The sequence below is a fragment of the Lissotriton helveticus genome, chromosome 4_1, assembly GCF_964261635.1.
Source record: "Lissotriton helveticus chromosome 4_1, aLisHel1.1, whole genome shotgun sequence".
In the NCBI taxonomy this organism is placed as follows: domain Eukaryota; kingdom Metazoa; phylum Chordata; class Amphibia; order Caudata; family Salamandridae; genus Lissotriton; species Lissotriton helveticus.
In genome coordinates, this window is record NC_136063.1 from 20865951 (window position 1) to 20889943 (window position 23993).

The 23993-nt window shown below is 40.3% G+C and overlaps 1 protein-coding gene across 1 annotated transcript in view; it reads left to right on the top strand.

Annotated features, from left to right (window-relative positions):
* Positions 1-2402: 2402 nt before the first annotated feature.
* Positions 2403-23993, top strand: part of LOC144826912 (uncharacterized) — a 53744-nt gene continuing 32153 nt past the window's right edge. The window contains exons 1-3 of the mRNA XM_078685370.1: positions 2403-2476; positions 4356-4472; positions 6126-6281. Coding sequence (XP_078541496.1) covers positions 2425-2476; positions 4356-4472; positions 6126-6281 — 325 coding nt within the window. The 5' untranslated portion in view covers positions 2403-2424. The remainder of the gene's footprint in view (positions 2477-4355; positions 4473-6125; positions 6282-23993) is intronic.

Consider the following 23993-nt stretch of genomic DNA (forward strand, 5'->3'; position numbering starts at 1 on the left):
CACCAACCTCACACAATGGATCACCCACAGCGCTGACGAATTAGCACCCTTGAAAAACCACCAAATCAAGCAAGGCAGCAAAAAAGCCCCCTGGTTCAATGGTGACCTTAAGAAATCCAAAAAGATCTGTCGCACCCTCGAGAAAGCCTGGCGAAAAAACCCAACCACCGACAACCTCACCACCTTCAAGAACGCCACCCGCAAACACCGCCATCTGATCCGATCCACCAAGAAATCAGCATTCAAGGATCGACTCAACAACAACGCCCACAACAGCAAAGAACTATTCAACATCGTCAAAGAGTTTACCAACCCCACCGCCGGCACCAACGACATCACTTCATCTCAAGACCTCTGCGACTCTCTAGCCTCGTTCTTCCCCAACAAAATTGCTGACATACATAACAGCTTTGGAGACCAGCCCACCCCACCTACCTCCGAACTAAAACGCCCCTCCAACAACCTCTGCGCCTGGAACCCAATCACCACTGAAGACACCATCCGCCTGATGAACTCCATCCAATCAGGATCGCCAACCGACCCATGTCCCCACCACATTTTCAACAAAGCACACTCCATTATTGCACCCCATCTCCGAGACGTCATCAACTGCTCCCTCAACTCCGCCACCTTCCCGGAAAGCTGGAAACACGCTGAACTCAGCGCCCTCTTGAAGAAACCTACAGCAGACCCCACCGAACTTAAGAACTACCGCCCCATTTCGCTCCTCCCATTCCCTGCCTAAGTTATTGAGAAAGCCGTCAACAATCAACTCGCCGCCTTCCTCGAATCCAACAAATCCCTCGACCCCTCACAGTCCGGCTTCCGAGCCAAACATAGCACCGAGACCGCCCTCATCGCAGCAACAGACGACATTCGAACTCTACTAGACAACGGAGAAACTGCTGCCCTCATCCTTCTCCACCTCTCCGCAGCCTTCGACACAGTCTGTCATAAGACCCTTATACAATGTCTCAGCAACATCGGAATACAAGGAAAAGCATTGGACTGGGTAATCTCGTTCCTCGCCGGAAGAACCCAGAGAGTCCGCCTCCCCCCTTTAAGATCAGAGGCCACCGAAGTCATCTGCGGCGTACCCCAAGGATCTTCACTCAGTCCCACACTCTTCAACGTTTACATGAGTCCCCTCGCATCCATTGCGCGCCAACATAACCTCAACATTATCTCCTACGCACACGACACTCAACTGATCCTATCCCTCACGAAAGACCCAAACACCGCCAAAACCAACCTACACGATGGAATGAAAGAAGTAGCCGAGTGGATGAAGAACAGCCGTTTAAGACTAAACTCGGATAAAACGGAAGTCCTCATCTTAGGATCATCCCCCTCCGCCTGGGACGACTCATGGTGGCCACCGGCCCTGGGAACCGCACCCATACCAACGGACCACGCACGTAACCTGGGCTTCATCCTGGACTCCTCCCTCTCAATGACCAGACAAGTCAACGCCGTCTCATCATCATGCTTCAACATCCTACGCATGCTCAACGAAATCTTCCGTTGGATCCCCACCGAAACAAGAAAAACGGTCACCCATGCACTGGTCACAAGCCGACTAGACTACGGAAACACCCTTTACGCCGGAACCACAGCCAAATTACAGAAAAAACTCCAACGCATCCAAAACGCCTTAGCCAGACTCATCCTAGACATCCCCCACCAAGCTAACATTTCCGGTCGCCTGAAAGACCTCCACTGGCGCCCCGTCAACAAGAGAATAACGTTCCGCCTCCTCACCCACGCACACAAAGCCCTCTACGACCAAGGACCCGAATACCCCAACACCCGCCTGTCCTTCTACACCCCCACCCGCCAACTACGATCGTCCAATCAAGCCCTCGCCGTAATTCCACGCATCCAAAGATCCACCATGGGAGGAAGATCCTTCTCCTACTTAGCGGCCAAGTCCTGGAACTCCCTCCCCACCCACCTCCGCCTCACACAGAACCACCTCTCCTTCAGAAAACAACTAAAAACTTGGATATTTGATAAGTAAAGCTCCCCCCCTCCCTCAAGCGCTTTGAGACCCTATGGGTGAGTAGTGCCCTATACAAATTTTAAACTTGAACTTGAACTTGAACTATCATGACTCCTACACGTATTTATATATGTTTGTTGGATTGGAATTGAGCCCAGCACTTATGATCATAGTCTCAGTACAATTTGGTATTTACTCAACAAATCTGCAGTACATCATTTCATACTGTTTATTTAAATATATTTCTAAGGGATGATGTCAGCAACCTGAGAAGTGCCCCAAGTCACACACAAAGAGTTCAGCCACATCCTGAGCCCCACCTTTTCTGTGAGAGTGTAAAAGGCGTGCCCTGAGCATGAGATGTACAGAAGACCCATACAAGTGATCCAGGTCTATCCCCTACTCCTTACTTTGCTAGCACCATGAGGGCCATCTTTGCAGCTGTGGTCATGATCCAGGCACTGATAACTGGAGGTAAGATGGTCATAAACTTGTACAGTTTTGATTGTTGTGAGTATACACTAAGACGCGCATAGATATTAAGAGAGTAATGATCAGGACAGAGCTTAATTCACTCCAGAAATCTGCTGTAAGTATAAATGTCCCCGGCTGTCTTTATATTCTATAATATCATTGACCTTTTCCCTTGTTTCTGTCTTTCCCTCTATTGTTCATTCTTTATCTCAGTTTTAGACAACCTGTAAATGCCAGGGACACCCCCACACACAAATTCTAGAATGGGCTATCAGGAAAATTATTTGGAATGACGTATATTCTTTAGGGGGTATTGAACTGTACCGTAGGTTCTGCTTGCGGTTCGGCCAGGCTGGACCTTGCTATGGTTTTGAGTTCTGTAACTTGGGGTTCATTCTGCTAGCCTTCCTATGAAAATGCAATAAAATGACCTTATAGAAACCGAGTACCTTTGGATTCCTTTAATGAATGTTAAATATTATTAACGGGATGCGGGTCTTCATCAGGACTTGGACAGAAATCGGACAGCCTATTCGAAGATAGAGGGGCTCATGTATAGTGGATTTCCGCGCCACAGCGGCACGAAATAATTGAATGCCACAATATTGAGGAAAAGATCGCATTTTGATCAATTGTGGAGACTTGATTCACACAGCCTCTACTGCAAATGAAGTTAGTCTGACTTTGTGAAGGAGACACAGGACTCCTGCTAGGACAGCAGCCCTACCATTGAAAGTGACCACCATGGCACCTCATGAGCCCCCCTATCTTTGAATAGGCTGTCCGATTTCTGTACAAGTGCTGATGAAGACCCGCACTGATACCCCACTAGTGCAGACCCTGGGTTGAAACGTCGACAGTCTAAATTGTGGACCAGTTGAGAGACTCTGCGTTGAGATTTACTAATTCAGTCCACAGGGGACTTTTGAAATAATTTGTTCTCTGGTCACCGCCCCCATTTTCCCCAATCATCAATGTATATAATACACAGTCACCACAGTACTGAGCACCAAATGTCACCATTGTCGCATATTACTTGTCACGATGTACATATTCTTTGACAGACTTGCAAATTTAAATTCGGGTAATTTTTATGAATGAAGTCATCTATAAAAAGCTCCTGAATACCCTATATGGTTGGAGTTTGTGTTAGCATCACAAGTGATCTTTCCATTGTATGTGTAGTCTTGTGATTAATCCAATTTCTAAAGAAATTGTTTGCACCCAACAGAACCAACTGTAGTCTAGTACTAGGGCACACTACCAATTGGAAACCCTCGCGCACATTACAGAGACAGCTTTACACTATAGTGCGTAGCACAAGGCAGATAAAGTGCTCCAGCACAGACAGAAAGATAAACACAATATCTTAGTCAAAATGATGCTGTTCTGCTCTCTCTCTCTTTGACTCAATACAGCTCATCAAATGTGGTTGTGTCAATTCTTTAGTTATCTCTTGATCTTTTTATTTGTTCTTATCTATTTCTATCGGACTGCATCTGTCTCTATGTGCCTGGGTCTTGCTATTTTTGTGTTTTAATTGATCTCTTTCTGTCTCAGTCTGTTACAATCTTCATTCTTCCTCAGTGTTTTCTCGTCTCTCCCTAAGCATCCTTTTATGTTTATATTAATTTATTGTCCTACTCTCCAAACAACTGGAATTCTTTGATACATTACCTATTTTCTGTTATACTTTGTACCACTGAGTACCAGAACTTTCTTCTCTTCTCCTTATACTGAAAAGATTTCCATGTGAAGTGTGAATGTGCCCCACTTTGAGGCTAAAGCACAACACTTGTTTTTTTACACGTATTTCTCAATGTTTGAATGAAAGAACAATTTTGCTCAGATCCCTAGATTCCATTTCTTTTTCCAGCAGATTGCCTACTTTGCGAGAAGTGTCTTGCTACCGGCACCACCCAATGCTCAGGTATCTTCAAGCAATGCCCTCCTGATGTCACTCACTGCGTCCACGGACTAGAGAACAGCACAGCGGGTGAGTGTCACATGCCCCATCAGTAACCTGAATCTTTCCTTAACATTCTGGCCTGTGCTTAATTTGTAAATTAATAAGTACCAGGTCCCAAGATATTTCTTAGAAGGACACTGCAGCTTGCACCACCTGTGGTCCTTGTCAGCGCTGCCAGATTCCTGTACCGATGGCACACCTACATGAATGAATGAATAAATCAATGAATACATAAATAGTGATATTTCTTGAGATCATGGCTACTCCGTGGAGCGTTATGGCACTGAGTGGAATGTAAGAGGGCAAAGGAAGAGGGGATTATGGAGTGAAGAGCCTACATACCATTACAGTGATAAAAGTATGACAGTTGGGACTATACCAGGTGAACAAAAGCTGTAAGAAGGACCTATGCAAAAACAACAGTTAATTGGCAGAATGCAGAACAATGTCATACATTCACCCCACTACAGAGATCTGGGCCTAAATCCATTGGTTTTGTGTGTTTTGCTGTTCAAACTATGTGGGAAGGGTATGCCCAGACGTGGGTCCCGTGCTCACTAAGCCACTGGAGTCAAGCTATCCTGGCTGAAGACGGCTGATAGCCAGAAACCGGTCCTAGGATGCGTGATTCCGGTCCAGGGAAGACATGGTTTGGCAGTTCGCGCTGGACTGTTCCCATGAGGCACAGGGTCAAGACTGATTTGCATATGGACATGTCTGAACTGGGGTGGCTCGGTGAGCAAAATAACGATGGATTAAACCCAGATCTGTGACTGGGGGTGAATGTTTTGCCATTGTGCAACATTCCGTGCTGAGAAGGACCTGAGCAAGCACTTAGGTATTATTATTTTATTAATCCTATATTAAACAATTTTCTCATGTGTATTTTCAAAAATAGACTAACAGAGCCACCATGTGGTGAGTTTTCATAAATATGTGCCGCTGTTAGGAAATAAGTCCGGGTTTCAAGCACCTGAAAACACCAGCACAAATTAGGATCTGATATTTGCCATTTACGGGTTATTTGTAAGGTGCCTCAGTGAACTTCAGAATGCTCTTCCGTTATATCTACAAGGCAGCAATTGATTGGGTACAATTTGTAGGCTGGCATACATTCCTACCTGGGCCCCTTGCTTGCGGTGCCAGAGGCCCCTAAGCTGAGCTACAACTCACTAAAGAGGCCTTATAATGGAGTAACAGGTTTGTTGTGTTTGTGTTCGCTTCTGGAGAGTGCCTTGACTTGCAGTTCAAGATGGATTGTTCTCATGGGTATCAGTTCACTACTGATTTGCATAGGACTGGCTTCTTTTGTATGGAGTGGCACCGTTGGCATAAAATGATAGGTTGAAATCTACTGGGAGCTTTTGAAAGTGGTTTAGAAGTGTGGAAAATGTTATATAAGCACTTAGGTTCAAAATTAGCGAAAGAATTGAGTAATCATCTTAGTGGTAGGGGCAAAGTGTGACACCCCATAAAAAAATTTAGGAGAAATATTTGTCTTTACTTGAAAATGACATTTGGTGGATAAAGACTCAAATAAAGCGATTTTAATGCATTAAACCTTTACTTTTTCTTGGTTTGGTTGTTTTACTCAGGTTCCTTCAAGGTAACCATGTCTGCTCAGGAACTAATACTGAGATTTTTTTTTAATTTAATTAAAACTTGCATTTGTGCCAACAGGGGATAATGTTGTTGTAACTACGTACAAGGACTGTCTGAATCCCTCCTCACAAGCAGCCTGTGGAAGAGAGTTTAACTTCCAAAACTCTTTGTTCTCTTTCCGGATCAGTAGAATATGCTGTGACTCTGACATCTGCAACGGAGGGGAGGTGGAAGGTATGTAAGAGAGTGTGTATGGACTCTGGCATCTGTTACGCAGGTAATATGCAAGGTATATGCAGGCTGTGACTCTAACATCTGTAACCGAATCTTTGCGAATTTTTTTAAACTTGTGGCTCAATCCAGTCAGCTCCTATCCTGGAAGTTTCGGGTGATTCGTCAAGCAACAGACACGGCTACAGCCCGAGCTGCTGAACAGAATTACACCAAATTTGCCAAAAAGGTAGTGCTTGCTTCAAAAAGCGCCCTTTCAATAAATGGTGTAAATCTGTTCAGTAGTTGCTGAGAAAAAAAAAAAAAAAAGGTTTAGATATAGAGGCAGCGGATCCGCGGACATTCCCAACCACAACGTTTATTCTAATTGGCTGTCAACACTCCAAACCAGGACGTGTTGGCAGCCATCTTGTATCTCGGTAACCAAGGCACAAGAAAACAGAAAAATAAATGCACCAATCCACCCCTTGGACACCGCTGTTTGCTATGACAGGAAACCTGCTCTCGCTTTCCAGAATCAAACCGCATTGCTTTTCCACACAGGGAGCTGCTTGTTAGCAGCTCCCCATGTGGAAAAGCAATACCAGCTCCCGCAGGAGGTGGGGGGCCTTCAGTGGGGGCATTGGTTATCCTCCCACGGTCCCCAATGAAGTGGCCAGGGGGATGGGGTACCTGGGGCCAGAAGTGGCCCAGGAGGTGGGCGAAGCGGCCCCCCTCCCCTTTGGATAATAAAAAAAATAGAGAAGCCAGTCCCCGGGGGCCCCAGAGTCATATTTGGGCTGAGGAGGGGGACCACGAAGGCCCCCTCCCAAAAATAAAAATAAAATAAAATGGCCTGGCCCCGGAGGAATGGGTCCACGGGCCAGAATTAGCCATGGAGGGGGGCCACGAGGCCCCCTCCGCAAATAAAAATAAAAAATGTTAGTAAATAAAGGCTGGCCCCTGGGCCAGTAGAGGCCACAGGGAGGGGGGCTCTCGTGACCCCCCTCCTCTTTGGACCAGGCCCTGGGGGATGGGCTCCCCAGGTCCTGAAAAAAGGCAACCAAAGGGGGGCCACACGGCCCCTTCTTAAAAAAAGCATCGAGGCCCCGCCCCCTACCTGCAGCACTCAGCAAACGCAACCCTTGGCACGTTGTAAGTTGAGGAATTGATTCCCTTTGAATACTGAGGGTCCTTGGGTGCCAACTAGCCCACCAGGAACCTCCAGTATGCACCAGGGAGCTGGGTTGCAGATAGGTGTTCAGAAGCTATGCCCCTTTTTACACCTCTCTGCAACGCAGCTCTGTGGTGCTTACTGGAGGTACTTGGTGAGCTAGTTGGCCCTCAGGGACCCTCAGGACTCAAGGGGAATAATCCGCCCAATTTACCACGCCAGGGGGGCGCATTTGCACAGTGGTGAAGGGAGGGGGCGGGGCCTGATGGGACATGTGTGTATTTATGCAATCACTCCATCAAAACCCAAGCACTTATAAATTCACCAGGCGCTCTCCTTGCAGCACTATAATCATCCAGTCACTACCCATGCACTCATGGAATGAACCATTCACTAATTCATGTACTGCTACAATACCCTGAGCAGTACCCATGCAGTCTAGCCATTACCTTGTCACTAGTGTTGCAGCTCAAGCAAAGTTGTTGGGGTGCAAGTTCTTCATGTGTCACACTATATTTGCTGTGCTAAAGAATTAATTTTTGTTTGGATCACCCTTTGAAAGAGTTATTTGGCAAATTTTACAGATTACTTTTGGAGTATTAACCTTCAGTTGGGGTAGTAGCTATGACAAAAAGGTTCAAAAAAAGGGCCTTGATGTTCTATTAGAATATGAAATTGAGGAATAATGAATAATCCCAGCCAAGAAGGGCAGCAAGTGTGTATCTAAAGGAACAAAGTTCTATGGAGTGGATGCGTGATCCAAGCATGACGCATTGGTCTCAAAGTCTTTAAAATCAAGTTTTTCGTTGTCCATTCACAGAAGTTGAAGTTGATCTTTAAAAAGTATGATATATTTTTTTCTAAATAAATCATCTCATTCAATACGTGGTGATGAGTTGTGGTGCACTGAGCTAGTAATACCTTTGGTGCTGAGCTTGAATGTACCTTGTAATGATGTGTGGTCGGGGGGAGGTACAGTAATTGAAGTAATGTCTTTTGTTGATTGAATTCTGTATCAATTCCATTTAAAAAGACAGTATGTCTCACTGTGATATAAAACTGTTTACTCTTCTTTGTGATGATTTATGGTACACTGAGTAAGAAGTGCCTTTGGCTTTGAGCTTGTACGTTTCCTGTGCAGTGTAGATTGAAGGCAATTGTTAACAGACATAGACAAATGTTTTTTGTCACTTATTTAAACAAAATGTCAACACATATAGTAGAATTGTGTCTGCATTAAATAAATGAAGACTGAATTTCCTAGTGTTCAAACTTTAAGAAAATCTGATGACATTGAGCAATTGTCTCTGTTTTAAGTAAATCAAGATTGTATTGAATGTTTTCTGTAGTTCTGGCGCTCTTGGTATCTAGTTGCGAACTCTTCTGAGTGCAGAATTGATAGAAGGCACTTCTAAGCACACATAATGAAGAGAAAAGTAAATGCAAAACTCAATTGAAGTTGTGAACACTGCTGTCCGTAATGTACATCGAAGGTACTAATTGACACAAACATCGATGAATGCTATTTTGTACAGTTAACAGGATGTGAGGACACAGTATAATTGTCTCTGCCTTAAGGAGAGCAAAGCTGAATACAATGCTGTACTTAATGTAGAAGGAAAGTTCATGTCAAGTTGTGAACTCAACTGTCCGCAGTGTAGATTGAAGGTAGTTGTTGACACAAAGATCGCTGAGTGCTATTTTATCACAGTTAACAGAATCTGAGGACACAGTACAATTGTGTGTCTTAAATAAAGCAAGCTAGATTCAATATTGTCCTTAGTGTAGATGAAAAGGTGAATTCAAGTTGGGAACCCTACTGTTCGCAGTGTAGATTGAAGGCTCTAGTGAGCACAGTTATAGATGAATGCTATTTGTGAGATTCTTTTACAAAATCGTAAGACATAAAATCCATTAGTCTCTATCTTAAATAAAGCAAGGCTGAATTGAATGTTTTCTGTAGAAGTGGAGCTCCTGCTATCAAGTTTTGATTTTTACTGGCCACAGAATATATTGAAGGCAGTTGTCAGCACAGTTATTGAAGACAAATTTTGTTCCAAAGCTGAATTCAAGTTGTGAACTCAGCTGTCCGCAGTGTAGATTGAAGGCAGTTGATGAAACAAAGATTGATCAATGCTGTTTTGTCACAGTTAACAGAATCCGAGGACACAGTACAATTGTGTGTCTTAAATAAAGCAAGGCTAGATTCAATGTTGTCCTTAGTGTAGATGGAAAGGTGAATTCAAGTTGTGAACCCTACTGTCCACAGTGTACATTTAAGGCTCTAGTGAGCACAGTTATAGATGAATGCTATTTGTGAGATTGTTTTACAAAATCGGAAGACATAAAATCCATTAGTCTCTACCTTAAATAAAGCAAGGTTGAATTGAATGTTTTCTGTAGTAGTGGAGGTCCTGCTGTCAAGTTTTGAGCTTTTACTGGCCACAGAATATATTGAAGGTAGTTGTCAGCACAGATATTGAAGAAAAATTTAGTTCTAAGGCTGAATTCCAGTTGTGAACTCAGCTGTGCGCAGTGTAGATTGAAGGCAGTTGTTGACACAAAGATCGATAAGTGATATTTTGTCACAGTTAACGGAATCTGGGGACACAGTACAATTGTCTATTGTGAACCCTACTGTCCGCAGTGTAGATTGAAGGGTTTTGTGAGCACAGCTATAGATGAATACTATTTGTCACATTCTTTTACAAAATCGGAAGATATAGAATCCATTAGTCTCTACCTTAAATAAAGGAAGGCTGGATTCAATATTTTCTGTGGTACTGATGTGATCGTGGTATGAAGAGGTAAACTCTGTTGTTCGTAGTGTACATTTGAAGGTAGTACTTAGTATAGACATTGAGGAATGTTTATTGTGCCATCCATTAATAAAATTCTGTCTGTCTTACATAAATGAAGGCTAATTTGAATGCTGTGGATAGTGTAGATGGAAAGCTGAATTCAAGTTTTGAACCCTGCTGTCTGTAGTGTGGATCAAAGGCAGTAGTTGACAGAGACATGGAGAAATGTTTTTTGTCAGTTGCAGTAGAAGCATCACTAAATTAAAAAAATGAAGGCTGAATTTCCTACTGTTCAAAGTTTAAGAAAATCTAAGGACATTGTGAAATTGTCTCTGAAAGGCAGCAAGTATGCAAATGTGTCACTGCCTACGGCTTGATAAAGGGTCTGCACTTTGAATAGGAATATGAAATTGAACAAGAGTTCATAACCCCTGCGAAGAAATTAAGGAAGTGCGCAAATTTCCCACTGCTTTCTGCCAATGCAGTATCTACATGAAAAAGGCTTGATAAAGGGACATGATTTTGTTTGAATTAGAATATGAAATTGAGGAGTAATTGATAACCACAGCCAAGAAAGGCAGTAAGTATGCAAATTTGCCATTGAATTCGGCCGGGGTAGTAGCTATACCAAAAAGGCTTGATAAATGGTGTTGAGTTTGAATCAGAATATGAAATAGGTGTTATACTTAGTTTAGTTTCCACTGAGTTAGTGGTACCTGAAACAATAAGGTTTGTGGAGCTTGCGAAGATGTGTGGTCCGGGCAGGATGTACTAATAGTAACTTTTATTGGTCTTGTGAATTCTGGTTAGTAAGGGTAATTGGTGATTTTGTGTAGGTTTGAGGTAGATTACTTTATTTGGTTCTGTACTTTATATGTAATGAATGAAGACTCAGTTAAATTCTGGCTGAATATGGACTTTTGGTGATGGTAGGAGGTAGCGGTTACCAAGACTTTATGACTACGTGGCATTGATTACAGCTGCACAATATTGGTAATTTAGTGTGTTTGAATGCAGTGATGAGAAGTGGTGGAATGAGTTAATGGCACCTGAATGAACAAAGTTCTGTGAAGTCTGTTATTTTGCGTGGTCCAAGCAGGACGCATTGGTAGCAAAGTCTTTAAAATCAAGTTTTTTTAATCAATGTTGGTTGTACATTCACAGACGTAAGTTGAACTATATCTCCAAAAAGTAGGATATGTTTTTTTTTGTAAATAAGTCATGTTATTCAATACGGTCCTGTGTTGATGATTTCTGGTGCACTGAGTTAGTAATACCTTTGGCGCTGAGGTTGAACGTACCCTCTGATGATACATGATTGGGGGGAGTAACAGTCATTGAAGTAATGTCTTCTGTCGATTGAATTCTGCATCAATTCCATTTAAAAGGAATAGTATGTTTCACTATTACATAAAGGTGTTCACTCTTCTTGGTGATTATTTATGGTGGAGTGAGTAAGTAATATATTTGGCGCTGTATATTGAAGGCAGTTGACACAGAGATAGACAAATGCTTTTTGTCAGTTATTTAAAGATAATGTTAAGACATATAGTAGAATTTCCTCTGCATTAAATGAAGGCTGAATTTCCCACCGTTCAAACTTTAAGAAAATCTGAGGACATTGTTCAATTGTCTCTGTTTGAAATAAATCAAGATTGTATTGAATGTTTTCTGTAGTGCTGACGGTCTTGGTATCTAGTTGTTAACTGTACTCAGTGCTGAAATGATTGAAAGCCGTTTTCAGCACAGATACTGAAGAGAAATTTACATCCAAAGCTGATTTGAAGTTGTGAACCCTGCTGTCTGCAATGTAGAGTGAAGGTACTACTCGACACAAACATCGATGAATGCTATTTTGCACCGTTAAAAGAATCTGAGGACATAGTACAATTGTTTGTGCTTTAAATAAATCGAGTGTAATATGTCATACTCTGTTTTAAGAATTTGTTGCATTCTTAAATGCACAAAGTCAAGCATTAAGTTTGATACAATGCTTACGTCATGAATAATTAGAAGTTTAATTTTCTTCAAGTGTCTTCACAACAAGCTTCTCCAGATAGCTTGTGGTATTAGAATGTGTTGTCGTGTTCCACAGGTACTATAAGTGAACAATGTAATGTAGCATTGAAAATGTTAACATTTGGTCATATTTTGAATATAAGGAACTTATTACAAATGTGCAACAAGGAAATGATGTTGAATATGGAACTATTCTACAAGAAATAAAAATTGGAGAAATGACTGAAACTGTCAAAGAAGTTTTACAGAGACGATTACTTTGAAATTTGTTTCCAAAAGAAAATATTGTTCCTAAGCTGGTAGCTACTTTTAAAATAATTGAGAACAACAGTGAAGAAAAGCAGCAAGTGTGAAACTTTTAAAGATTACTTTTGCAGTATTAACCTTCGGCTTGGGTAGTAGGTACAACAAAAAGGCTTGATAAAGGGTTATGACTTTGAATCAGAATATCAACTTTAACAAAAATTGATAACCCTAGACAAGAAAGGTAGCAAGTGTGCAAATTTACTTTTGCAGTATTAACCTTCAGCTGGGGTAGTAGGTACAACAAAAAGGCTTGATAAAGGGTTATGATTTTGAATCAGAATATCAAAATTACCAATAATTGATAACCCTAGACAGGAAAGGTAGCAAGTGTGCAAATTTCCCACTGCCTTCGGCCGGGTTAGTAGCTACAACAAAAATGCTCGATAAAGGGCTTGCAGTTTTAATAGAAATATGAAAATGAACAATAGTTCATAACCTCTGCGAAGAAAGGCTGCAAATGCAGAAATATCCCATTGCCTTCGGTCGGGCTAGTTGATACAATAACAAGGTTTGATAATGGGTCGGCACTTTGAATAGGAATATGAAATTGAACAATTGTTGATAATCCTTGCAAAGAAAGGCAGCAAGTGTGTACATTTCCTACTGCCTTCAACAGGTAAGTACCTACAACAAAAAGGTCGATACAGGGCTTGCAGTTTGAATACAGGTATAAATAGAAGAATAGTTAATAGCCATAGCCAAGAAAGGCAGTAAGTAGGTGTGTGTACGTGTAGATGATGTGTTGATTGAGTGGTAGATGAATAATGTAAAAAAAAAGAAAGGCTGCAAGTGTCCAAATTATCCACTGCCATTCACGGGTCGTAGTTATCAAGAAGACTCAATAAAGAGCCTGTACTTTGAATTAGAATAACAAACAGAAGATTTGATAGCCATAGAGTATAATGTCTCTTTTTTAATATTGGTAGAGTTTCGTTAAGCTTTTTTTTTACACATGAACGGCAGGAAGTGCGCCAATTACCCACTGCTATTCACGAGTAATAGTAACCAAGAAGACTCAATAAAAGGCCTGCACTTTGAATCTGTATTACAAGAAGGATAATTGATAACTCCAGCCAAGAAAGTCAGCAAGTGTGCAAATTTCCCACTGCCTTCGGCCGGGGTACTAGCCACAACACTAAGGCTCGATAAAGGGCCTTGACTTTTAATCAGAATATGAAATTGAACAATAATTGATAACACCAGCCAAGAAAGGCAGTAAGTGTCCACCTTTGGCCGGGGTAGTAGCTACTTCAAAAGGGCTCAATAAAGGGCCATGAGTTTATGAATCAGATTATGAAATTCAAAAATGATTGATAACCCCAGCCAAAAACAGTAGCAAGTTGGTGTGTGTTATGTGTAGATGATGTGTTGATTGAGTGGAAGGTAAAAAAGGTGAACATTTAGAAAGGCTGCAGACATGCAAACTATTCACTGACTTGTCAGGGAAGTGGATCTTTGGATTTCCACCTCATTATACGGATAGGGCGTCGAATTTTGCAGTGGGATGCTATGAAATGGCTACCACATCGAAGTAAGCAATGTGAGTGCATTAAGTTACCACTGTGGGTGGTAGGGCTGAAAAATTACAACACCGGGCCCATTTTAGGGACTGTAGTTTGAATTAGAATAATACTTAGCAAAGGCTGCAAGAAAGTTAGCAGGTAGGTGTGTTTGAGGTAGTGGATGCAGAATAATGTGAAAAGTAAGAAAGGTAGAAGATGGGGAAGATGGGGAAAGAACCCACTGTCTTGTAAAGGAAATGGGTGTTTGGTTTTCTAGTGCATTACAGACTGAGTTGGATTCTGCAGTGGGAGCCTGAGAAATGGGTATCTCATCTAAGGAGTTAAGCAAGTGCACAAAGTGCACATACTATGCGGTTGAAAGGACACAAGTGTTTAAATTACCCACTGCCATTCACGGGTAGTAGTTACCAAGAAGGTTTAATAAAGGGTCTGAACTTTGAATTACTTGAAGAATAATGGATAACCTCAGCCAAGAAAAGCAGCAAGTGTGAAAATGTCCTACTGCCTTCGGCCGGGGTAGTTGTTACAACAAAAAGGCTCGATAAAGGGCCTGCACTTTGAATACGAATATTAAATAGAAGAATAGTTGATAAACATAGTCAAGAAAGGCAGCAAGTAGGTATGTGTAGATGATGTGGTGATTGAGTGGAAGATGAATAATGTAAAAAATAAGTAAGGGTGCAAGTGTGTAAATGAACCACTGCCTTTAGCGTGGAAGTAGTTACAATAAAAATTGGTAACCCCAGCCAAGGAAGGCAGCAAGTAGGTGTGTGTCCGTGTAGATTATGTGTTGATTGAGTGGAAGATAAAAAAGGTGAAAAATAAGAAAGGCTACAGATGCGCTAAGTACCCACTGCCTTGTGAGGGAAGTGGATGTTTAGATTTCCAGTCTATTACACAGACTGTGCATCGGATTCTGCAGTGGGAACTTGAGAAATGGGTAGCACAACTAAGCAACCAATGCAAGTGGACAAAGTACACACACTGTGTGATAGAAAGGACGCAAGAAAGGTAGCAAGTGTGCAAATTTCTTACTTCCTTTGGACGGGGTAGTTCTTACAACAAAAAAGCTTGATGAATGTCTAATGACTAATGTTGAGGACAGCGATGGTCCCGTTACTTTTTTTTGATGATGTTGATAAACTGTTTCACGTAACACAAAAGTTGATCGCAATAAATGCATAAAAATTTAAGTTGACCAAATTCAAGATTAATATGTGAGTATGGACTGTTTGCTGAAGATGCTGTCGCAGCAGTTGATGTGCTTGTTGCAGCAGCAAGTGGGTTGTCCTGCAATCTCTGTGTTGCAGCTCAAGGACAGTTGATGGGGTGCAAGTTGTTTATGTGTTGCACTATATTTGCTGTGCCAAAGGATTATTTTTTGGATTGATCACACCTTGAAAGAGTTGTTTGGCAAATTTTAAAGGTTACTAGCGGTTGGTGAGTTTCAGTTAGTATGTGTCTGGACTTCACTGGAATCTGTAAGGGACACATTAGGGCTTACATAATACAGAAATACTTTGTACTAAGTGATATTCAATTCTATTTTATGATGAACGGTTGAATTCTACATCCTACTTTAGGAGTAGTGGGAGGGTAGCATTTTAAAGTGTTTGACAGGTTACACTACATGTGTCCATACAGGTAAAGAAAACTTAGCATGGTTTCGCATGGGCACCCTCTCACACAAAACGTAATACTCAGTATTCAGGATTGTAAAAGCTTGTAATAGGAGTGACTGATGAGTTTATATATGTCAGTGAGAAAAGAAAAACAAGTATGCTTTTTATACATTAGAGATATACAGACCTGAAAGAATATGCATGTCAATACATGACATATTTTTTGAAGGTATGGAAGAAAGCAGTGAAAGGGTGTTTAGAAACAATACTGTCCAGCTTAAAAAATGCTCAATTTTTCTTTTTGTTGAGTGTAAACACACCTGTTTCATTAGGACCATGGAATAGTGGTGTAACTATATCCTAGATTCTATTGTCAGATATCTACCATAGTGATAGTGGAATTACCACTACTTTTTAGAGTACAATTGAACAATCATATGTAGAGAGGCGGTATTGCTTTTTGACTTTCAAAGAGGCGGAAGATTTAAATTTATATTTCAACACCTAAGCAAAATAATTGTTGAATTTGACCAATGAAATTAAGTAGGAATGTTAGAGGACGTCTGGTTCAACTCTAAAAGGATTGTGCAAATCGTGACAGCTGAAAGAAGTTTGTCTCTACATTACTTTTTAACATAATTCAGACACAACACTAGATTGCAGGAGTGTGCAAATGTCTACTTAGACATGTTGCATGCGATCATGTTACATAAAAAGATACATTTTTTTACATATTTAACCAGTAAAAGGTAAGTGAGATTTACATTTGCTTTTAGAAAGTGAAGGTGGAGTCATCTGCTGCATTCCAAACATTGGGCCTGTTGGGAAGATAGTGAAAAGTAACTTCGTATTAAGACTGCATTGTTTAAAGGTCAATAGCTTTTTGAAATGAAAACTTTATATTTATTTATATGGTAAACATAGATTTTTTGTTCTGGGCGTTCTTTGGTCTTAAATATTATCGTTACCCTGGTGGGTGGGTACGTAAACACCATATTTTGAGCACCTCCAACCAATAGGATTATACACTGGATATATAGACTTAGAATGTTCCAAGCTGTGGAGACCATACAGCAAAATCACAACTTGTGTCATATTATTGTTTAAAGTCAAACGTGATGACTCCATTAGGTTCATTGCAATTGTCAGTCCATAATTCTTAAGAAATATTACATTAGTAAAAATCTGGGCTACTGGATGGATTCTCATTTGGGTAGTATTCTGCAAACTGAAAAAATAATAAAACATGTATATGTTGAGCAAAATTCTAACCTGAATGTCATACCAATCATAGGTTTCAGAGTAGAGAATTTCAGTACACACATTGCTGGGAAATTGTTACTTAAAGATAAGTAACTATAATAGGAATGCAAATATACATATATTTGGTGTTGAGAGACATGTTTGAGAGGAAGGTATTGATTAGTTGTAAAAATATATGAAAGCACACGAGCTTCTAAAGAGGAACCAATATGTACATTGTACGCTATTAGGTATAGTATACACAATTTACATGTAGCAGAACGTGGTGTACCTGGTACAGTTTGTGAAGATTGATCACGTTGTGAAGATTGATCACGTTGTGGAGATTGATCATGTTGTGGAGATTGATCACGTTGTAGAGATTGTTCACATTGTGGAGATTGATCATGTGCTGGTGAAGTATCACTGGTTATGCTTCCTGCAAATTAATTAAGAAAAAATAACATTTCCTAAAGAAGAAATTAGTTTAACTACCTAACAGAAAAGTTTCTTAAATACAGTTAATACAAAATAACTTTCTTATATTAATGTAATTTGAAAAATATGTAGTGTGTAGAAAGTTTAAGCGAGGGATATAGAGTACAGCCTATACAAATACAGAGGTCGTAGTGTAGTTCCTATATTCCCAATAGGCTCTGCGCATTGGAATAACATAAACGATAGTTTAGACGTAGGACTTAGGTTGACTAGGTCTCTATTGAATATGTTAGACTTAATTATGAATGCCAGCTAGCTCAGAGGTCACTAGAAACTTTCTCAAGTAAACAGGAAGGTGTTAACTTTCCTGAATAGACAATAAGGAATTAGTTTCTGACAACCGCATAAACATGACAACTTTGTTCCCTCCAGAATAAGGAGTATATCGCCAGAGTCGCAGAAACAATAGATAACTATTTTACTCAGTCAATCGTGCATGCTTAGTTTCACCAGAAGCGCAGAGCAACAGAGAGACAGGCGTTTTCAATAAAAGAGGTTATTTATTGAGCAGTCTTCTTTCTCATGCAAGAGAAGTGAGTTGCCACAATTGCAATACTTGTCATAAAGTAAAGTGCGTACAGTAAAATGAGTATTATGAAATAATACAGTAAAAGCATGGTATGGTTTCTAAGCCATACGGTGTTTAAAATAGATAAAATATATGCATATGTAAAACCATGACTAAACGTACTCAACTGGTGCTTTTAAGATACGCCTACCCCGGTGTACCTAACCTAAGCCTAGTACGTGGGAAGGAGTAAATGAGCTGCAGTTTAAGTTAAGATAGTTTTTGCCAAGAATCTGAATCAAGAATTCTCTAAGGGTCTAATCAGCTCCGTACCTTGGTTATAGAATGAAGGAGGGCTTGTATCTCTCTCTCAGGAATCGATCTCCCAGCAACCCGCAAGGGTGACCAGGAAACACTGGAGCGGGATTTCTCGGCAGGAGAAAAGACAGTGTCTCTCTCAGTGCGTCAATGGGAGGGTCGGCTTCCTTCGGCACTTGCCTCAGCAGGGCGTCAGGCAAGTAGATAGCTGATCTGCTCCAAACTAATGTGTGTTTTGCTAGGGCAGCTGCTGGTATACTTATACCTGGAAGGTGCCGAGTTTGACGTAAGGTTGGACATAAGACGTCACTAAGAACTCGCAGTTCTTTTAGGACTAGAGGAGTTCTAGGACAAATCAATACAGAAGCAGGGGGAATTCCCGGGCTGCTGGAGGCTTGGTTTGTTTAAGAACGTGCTGTGCTTTCTAGGAATCTATGGGAGTAGCCTTGCCGTATTTGGACTGCATTGGCTATGACTTAATATGGATATGATTCTATGTCTTTATAAGGATATGATTTGTTATAACCACATAAGGGCATAAATCGGGAATATTTAAATAGGGTCGTAGATTTGTTTACAACAAGGTAAGGTCTGTCAAATTGATGCAGTTTGAAAATATGACAGTTTAACAAAGGGCGCTCAGACCCTTCAGTGATAGGCTTGATTTTTATATTTAGAGTTTCTTGTATGGGTGGCACAGTTACTGTTGTAGGCCCAGTAGTAGCATCTACATGAGCAGTCTTGGTATACGTAACTGGCAAAAGTAACAGTTTAATCATGGACAAACAATTACCATTACATTTTCAAAAAAAGGCAGCAATTGCACTTAAAGACTGATCATGAGTGGTGAAGAGTCGAAAACATGTATTTTGGTGAAAGCATGTTATAAAAAGTTGTACGAGAGAGGGAAAAATGGTTAGGTAACCTAAGCCAAATAAAGGGCCAGTACAACACTGTCAAAGTCAAAGTTATAAATCCAACAACTATTATGAATTAAATCTATGGTAATCTGAGGAGGCAAAACTTGTGTAGGCCAACTTTAGAGCACAGAAAAAAAAGAACTATAGGTCACGTGAGAAAGCAAGAAATGTTAAGTCAGTGGAGGATTAAAAAGGAGCAAATATGATGATTACGAGAGAGTACGTATGTTGAAACACAAAGCACGTGGCATAGCACAAAAACTGCAACATATATATTTATGAAAGCACAATATGTAAGAAAACAGGCCTGGGAAGGCCATGTGAGGCAGTAATAAACATTAAAATTCATGGGAGAAAAAAAAAGGAAAATAGAGATGGGAGGGACACGTGACGCAGTAAACAAATAATACTAATATGAATGCACAAATTGGACCAATAGAGGCTAAAGCATGGGGCACAGTTCAAAATCACGACACAGAAATTCATGGTGCACAATTTATTTAGAAAAGGCCTAATAGGGCCCCGTGACGTAGAAGGAAATATTACGATCAACCATATACGATCAATAACAATAGAGGCCCAGGAAGGCCACGTGAGGTAGCAATAATTGATAAAAGTTACAGGACAATTAGGAGGGAAGAAATACGATGAAGTACAAAGCACATGGAGCAAAAAAATAAAGCAGAACAGAGCTGGGAGGGCCACGTGACGCAGTAAAAAAATAATCCTATTATGAACGCACAATTTATAAGAATACAGGATAAAGCATGTTACACTTCAAAAATACGACACCGAAATTCATGCACGTACAATTTATTTAGAAAAGGCCTAGTAGTGCCCCGTGACACAGAAGGTTATATTACGTTCAACTATATACGATCAGTAAGAATATTACATTAGTAAAAATCTGGGATACTGGATGGATGCTGAGTTGGGTAATATTCTGCAAACTGAAAAAATAATAACAAATGTGTATGTTGAGCAAAATTCGAACCTGAATGTCATACCAATCATGGGTTTCAGAGTAGAGAATTTCAGTACACACATTGCTGGGAAGGCCACGTGAGGTAGCAATAATTAATAAACGTTACAGGACGATTAGGAGGGAATAAATGCAATGAAGTATATAGCACATGGAGCAAAAAAATAAGGCAAAACAGAGCTGGGAGGGCCAAATGACGCAGTCAAAAAATAATACTATTTTGAACGCAAAATTTATAAGAATACAGGCTAAAGCATGTGACACTTCAAAAATACAACACAGAAATTCATGCATGTACAATTTATTTAGAAAAGGCCAAGGAGGGCTCCTTGACGCAGAAGGAAATATTATGATCAATGATATATGATGAATAATAATAGAGGCCTAGGAAGGCCACTTGAGGTACCAACAAACATTAAAAGTCACAGGATGATTAGGAGGGAGCAAATACGATGTAGCACAGAGCCTGTGCCGCAGAAAAGTAAAGCAAAACGGCTGCGAGGGGCACGTGACGCAGTTAAAAAAAATAATACTAATATGAATGCACAAATTGGACCAATACAGGCTAAAGCACGGGGCACAGTTCAATAATAGTACACAGAAATTCATGGACGCACAATTTATTTAGAAAAGGCTAAGGAGGGCTCCTTGACGCAGAAGGAAATATTATGATCAATTATATATGATAAATATTAATAGAGGCCTGGGAAGGCCACCTGAGGTAGCAATAAATATTAAAAGTCACGGGAGGATTAGCAAATGCAATTAAGTGCAAAGTACAAAAATAAAGCAAACCAGAGCTTCGAGGGCCATGTGACAGTAAAAAAAAACAACCAAATAATAACTATCATGCAGGTAAAATTTATAGCGGCTTCTCCTACCTTTGCTTTTGTCGTCTCTTGTCTTGTCTTCAAAGGCTAGTGCTTTGGCTGGGCCTGGGTGGGTGGGCGCGGATGACAGTGGCACTGTGGCTATGATGGCCTGGCTGGAAGGCAGCAGCAGTGACACCACGTCGAGTGTCACGAGTCCTCCTCCATTTGAGCAAACAGTTCGTAGTTCAATCGACGACGATGAGAGTCTGTCTGTCACCGCAGCGGAGGCAAAAGAGAGCGTGGTTAGGTCACTATCCGTTTTATATGGGAACCGCGTGGGCTGACCAAAGTAAGTCCAGGGTCGTTATTGGTAGCGTTTTCGCGGTCTAGAAGAATGACAGACCTGGGGGACCTCCCATTGGCTAATGTATTGGGTTCCAGGCTTAGTAATAGCAAGAAAGGTATGTGGTGATATGTGGGAAAGTGTGGGCAGGCGTGCACTTCGCAAGTGTGAGTGTGTGCATCAATAATTAACAACAGAGAGAGACGGGGCAGGGTTTTCATATGCGCAGCGGCAGACCGAGAATCCGATCTCCAATGAGTGACCACTTGTAACTATTCTCATAGCACGCCCTGTCCTCTGATTTGACATGCGAGAGTAATTGCACCATAGTTTGTATTGCTAAACATTCTCAGCGCATACTCACGCATGCGCTACGAATACGATTCGATGTTACACGTCGCAGCAAATCTTCCGTGTAACGTCATGTATGGCGCCCCGTACGCGAAAGGCGCAAATGTTTTTAATTGTTTAAAAGCATATATTTATGTATTTTATGAACATAATAACAGAATACATTATGTAGAATAGTTATGAAAATATATTTTTTTTAATTTTAAACAATCGTATATTACTTTTAAAAGCAATTACACAAATTGCGGTGTAACGTTATGTGTACTCGCATCGTAAGAGCACCGTAAGCTCAGCGTAAGCGGATGCAAAGCCATGTGACTTAAAAAGATGGGATTTGTTTGGTTCATATTAGTTTCTATTCCAATTGTTGAAAGTTCCGTCCTATTTTAATTATTCTACATTGTCTTTCCAAGAAGAAGCATCTGTTATGAGAAGCCTGTCTAATAGAAGGAAGACCACCATAATAACAGCAATGGACTCATCTTCCAGCCATTCTTCAGAGGAATGTTTCATTCCTGAAGAACCTCCAAAGAAGAGGAAAGAAACTCTAATGTGGCAATTTTTTACTTTTCCAGAAGGGCAAAAAAAGGTTAATGCTCCAAAAGTAACCTGTAAAATTTGCCAAACAAGTCTTTCAAGGGTGATCCATCCAAAAAATACTCCTTTGGCACAGCAAATAAGGTGTGACACGTGAAGACCTTGCACCCCAATAACTGCTCGAGCTGCAACACGGAGGTTACAGGAGAACCCACCTGCTTCTGCACCAAGCACATCAACTACTGCGGCAGAATTTTCAGCCAGCAGTCCACACCCACAAATTGATCCTGATTTTGCTGATGTTAAAATTGTATGCATTCATTGCGATAAACTTTTGTGTTATAGGGAACAGTCAATTGATCTGATAAAACGCAGGATGCAGGAGCATTGCTCTCCTCAACATTAGTTTTTTTTTTCATTATTTTGTTCCAGTTGGACACTTTTTGGGTTCCAGTTCCATTTTTTGGGTTTGAAAAAAAACTTGTAGACAAAACACAAAAAAAAAAAAAGAAAAGTAAAAACACAAAAAAACTGTTCTTTTTAGAACTACCTTCACTGGTCAAAGAAAGAACTATATTTCTATGTTAGTGTATAAAAGTTTGTCAGAATGAATGTGTAGTTCATAAATGAATGAATGAAAACATTACTAGTGCATGGTGAATGTGAAAGTGCAGAACTATAAGGTGTTTACCTATAGTATACTGTAGTATCTCTAAAGCACTTGAATGTAACATATCCATTTACATATGTTACAAGTCTATCCTTCAAGTTGCACTGCTGGTGAAACTGCCTGGGAGAATTTGTATGTGTTAGGCGTAGATATACAACCCCCTTGTGTTTCTTTTAACACAACTGTTATGTCACTTTTGTGATGTACTGGTAGTGTAAAAGATGTGCCAAGGTGTGTGGAAGGTGCATCACATTATAAAGCCCTGCGCCAGAAGGCGGTGATATCACAGTACACAATAAGTGTTGTATCTCTGGGAATGTACCACTTATTGCACATCTACTGATTAGTGTTTTAATGTAGTGAATAGATTATTTTAGAGTAGTGTACAGATAAGCACATAGTGCTGTATTGTCAGTACAATACTGAAACAGAAGTGTGATAGTGTTTACTGGAATTGTAAGGATACAGATTGGGGAATTGAAGGTATGAAAGCCAAGTTTGCCGGTGCATAGAAGACTACATGCATAGTCTATTGGGGTTTTCTCATGAACTACTGAACGGATTTACGCCAAAAGGCACAATCTGCAAACCGAACTCTACCTCTCTGTCAAATTTGGTGTAATTCTGTTTCCGTACGCGTACGGTACAATTACCCAAAAAAAACAATGAAAAAGGAATTATATAGAATTCAATTTTAATATATTGCACCAAAAAATAATCCCAAAAATTATTTGCAATTTAGTTTTGTTATTATTTTACAATAAGAATATGAAATATAATTTTACAAATAAAATAAATATAAATATTTGTATAAAAAGAAATAAATATAATTATTAATGCATTTAATAATTATCATTTACAAAACCTTTGAAATTCACTGCAAAAAACATAGGTTTCACACCCGTTATAGTTAGGAATTAGCATTTAAAAAACCTTTGAAATTCACTGAAAAAAGACAATAGGTTTCAGCCACGTTATAGTTAGGAATTAGCATTTAAAAAACCTTAGAAATTCACTGAAAAAAACATAGGTTTCACACATGTTATAGTTAGCGTGACATTTTAGTCATACAAAACCATTGAAATTCCCCCGTTATAGTTAGTTCAGCTA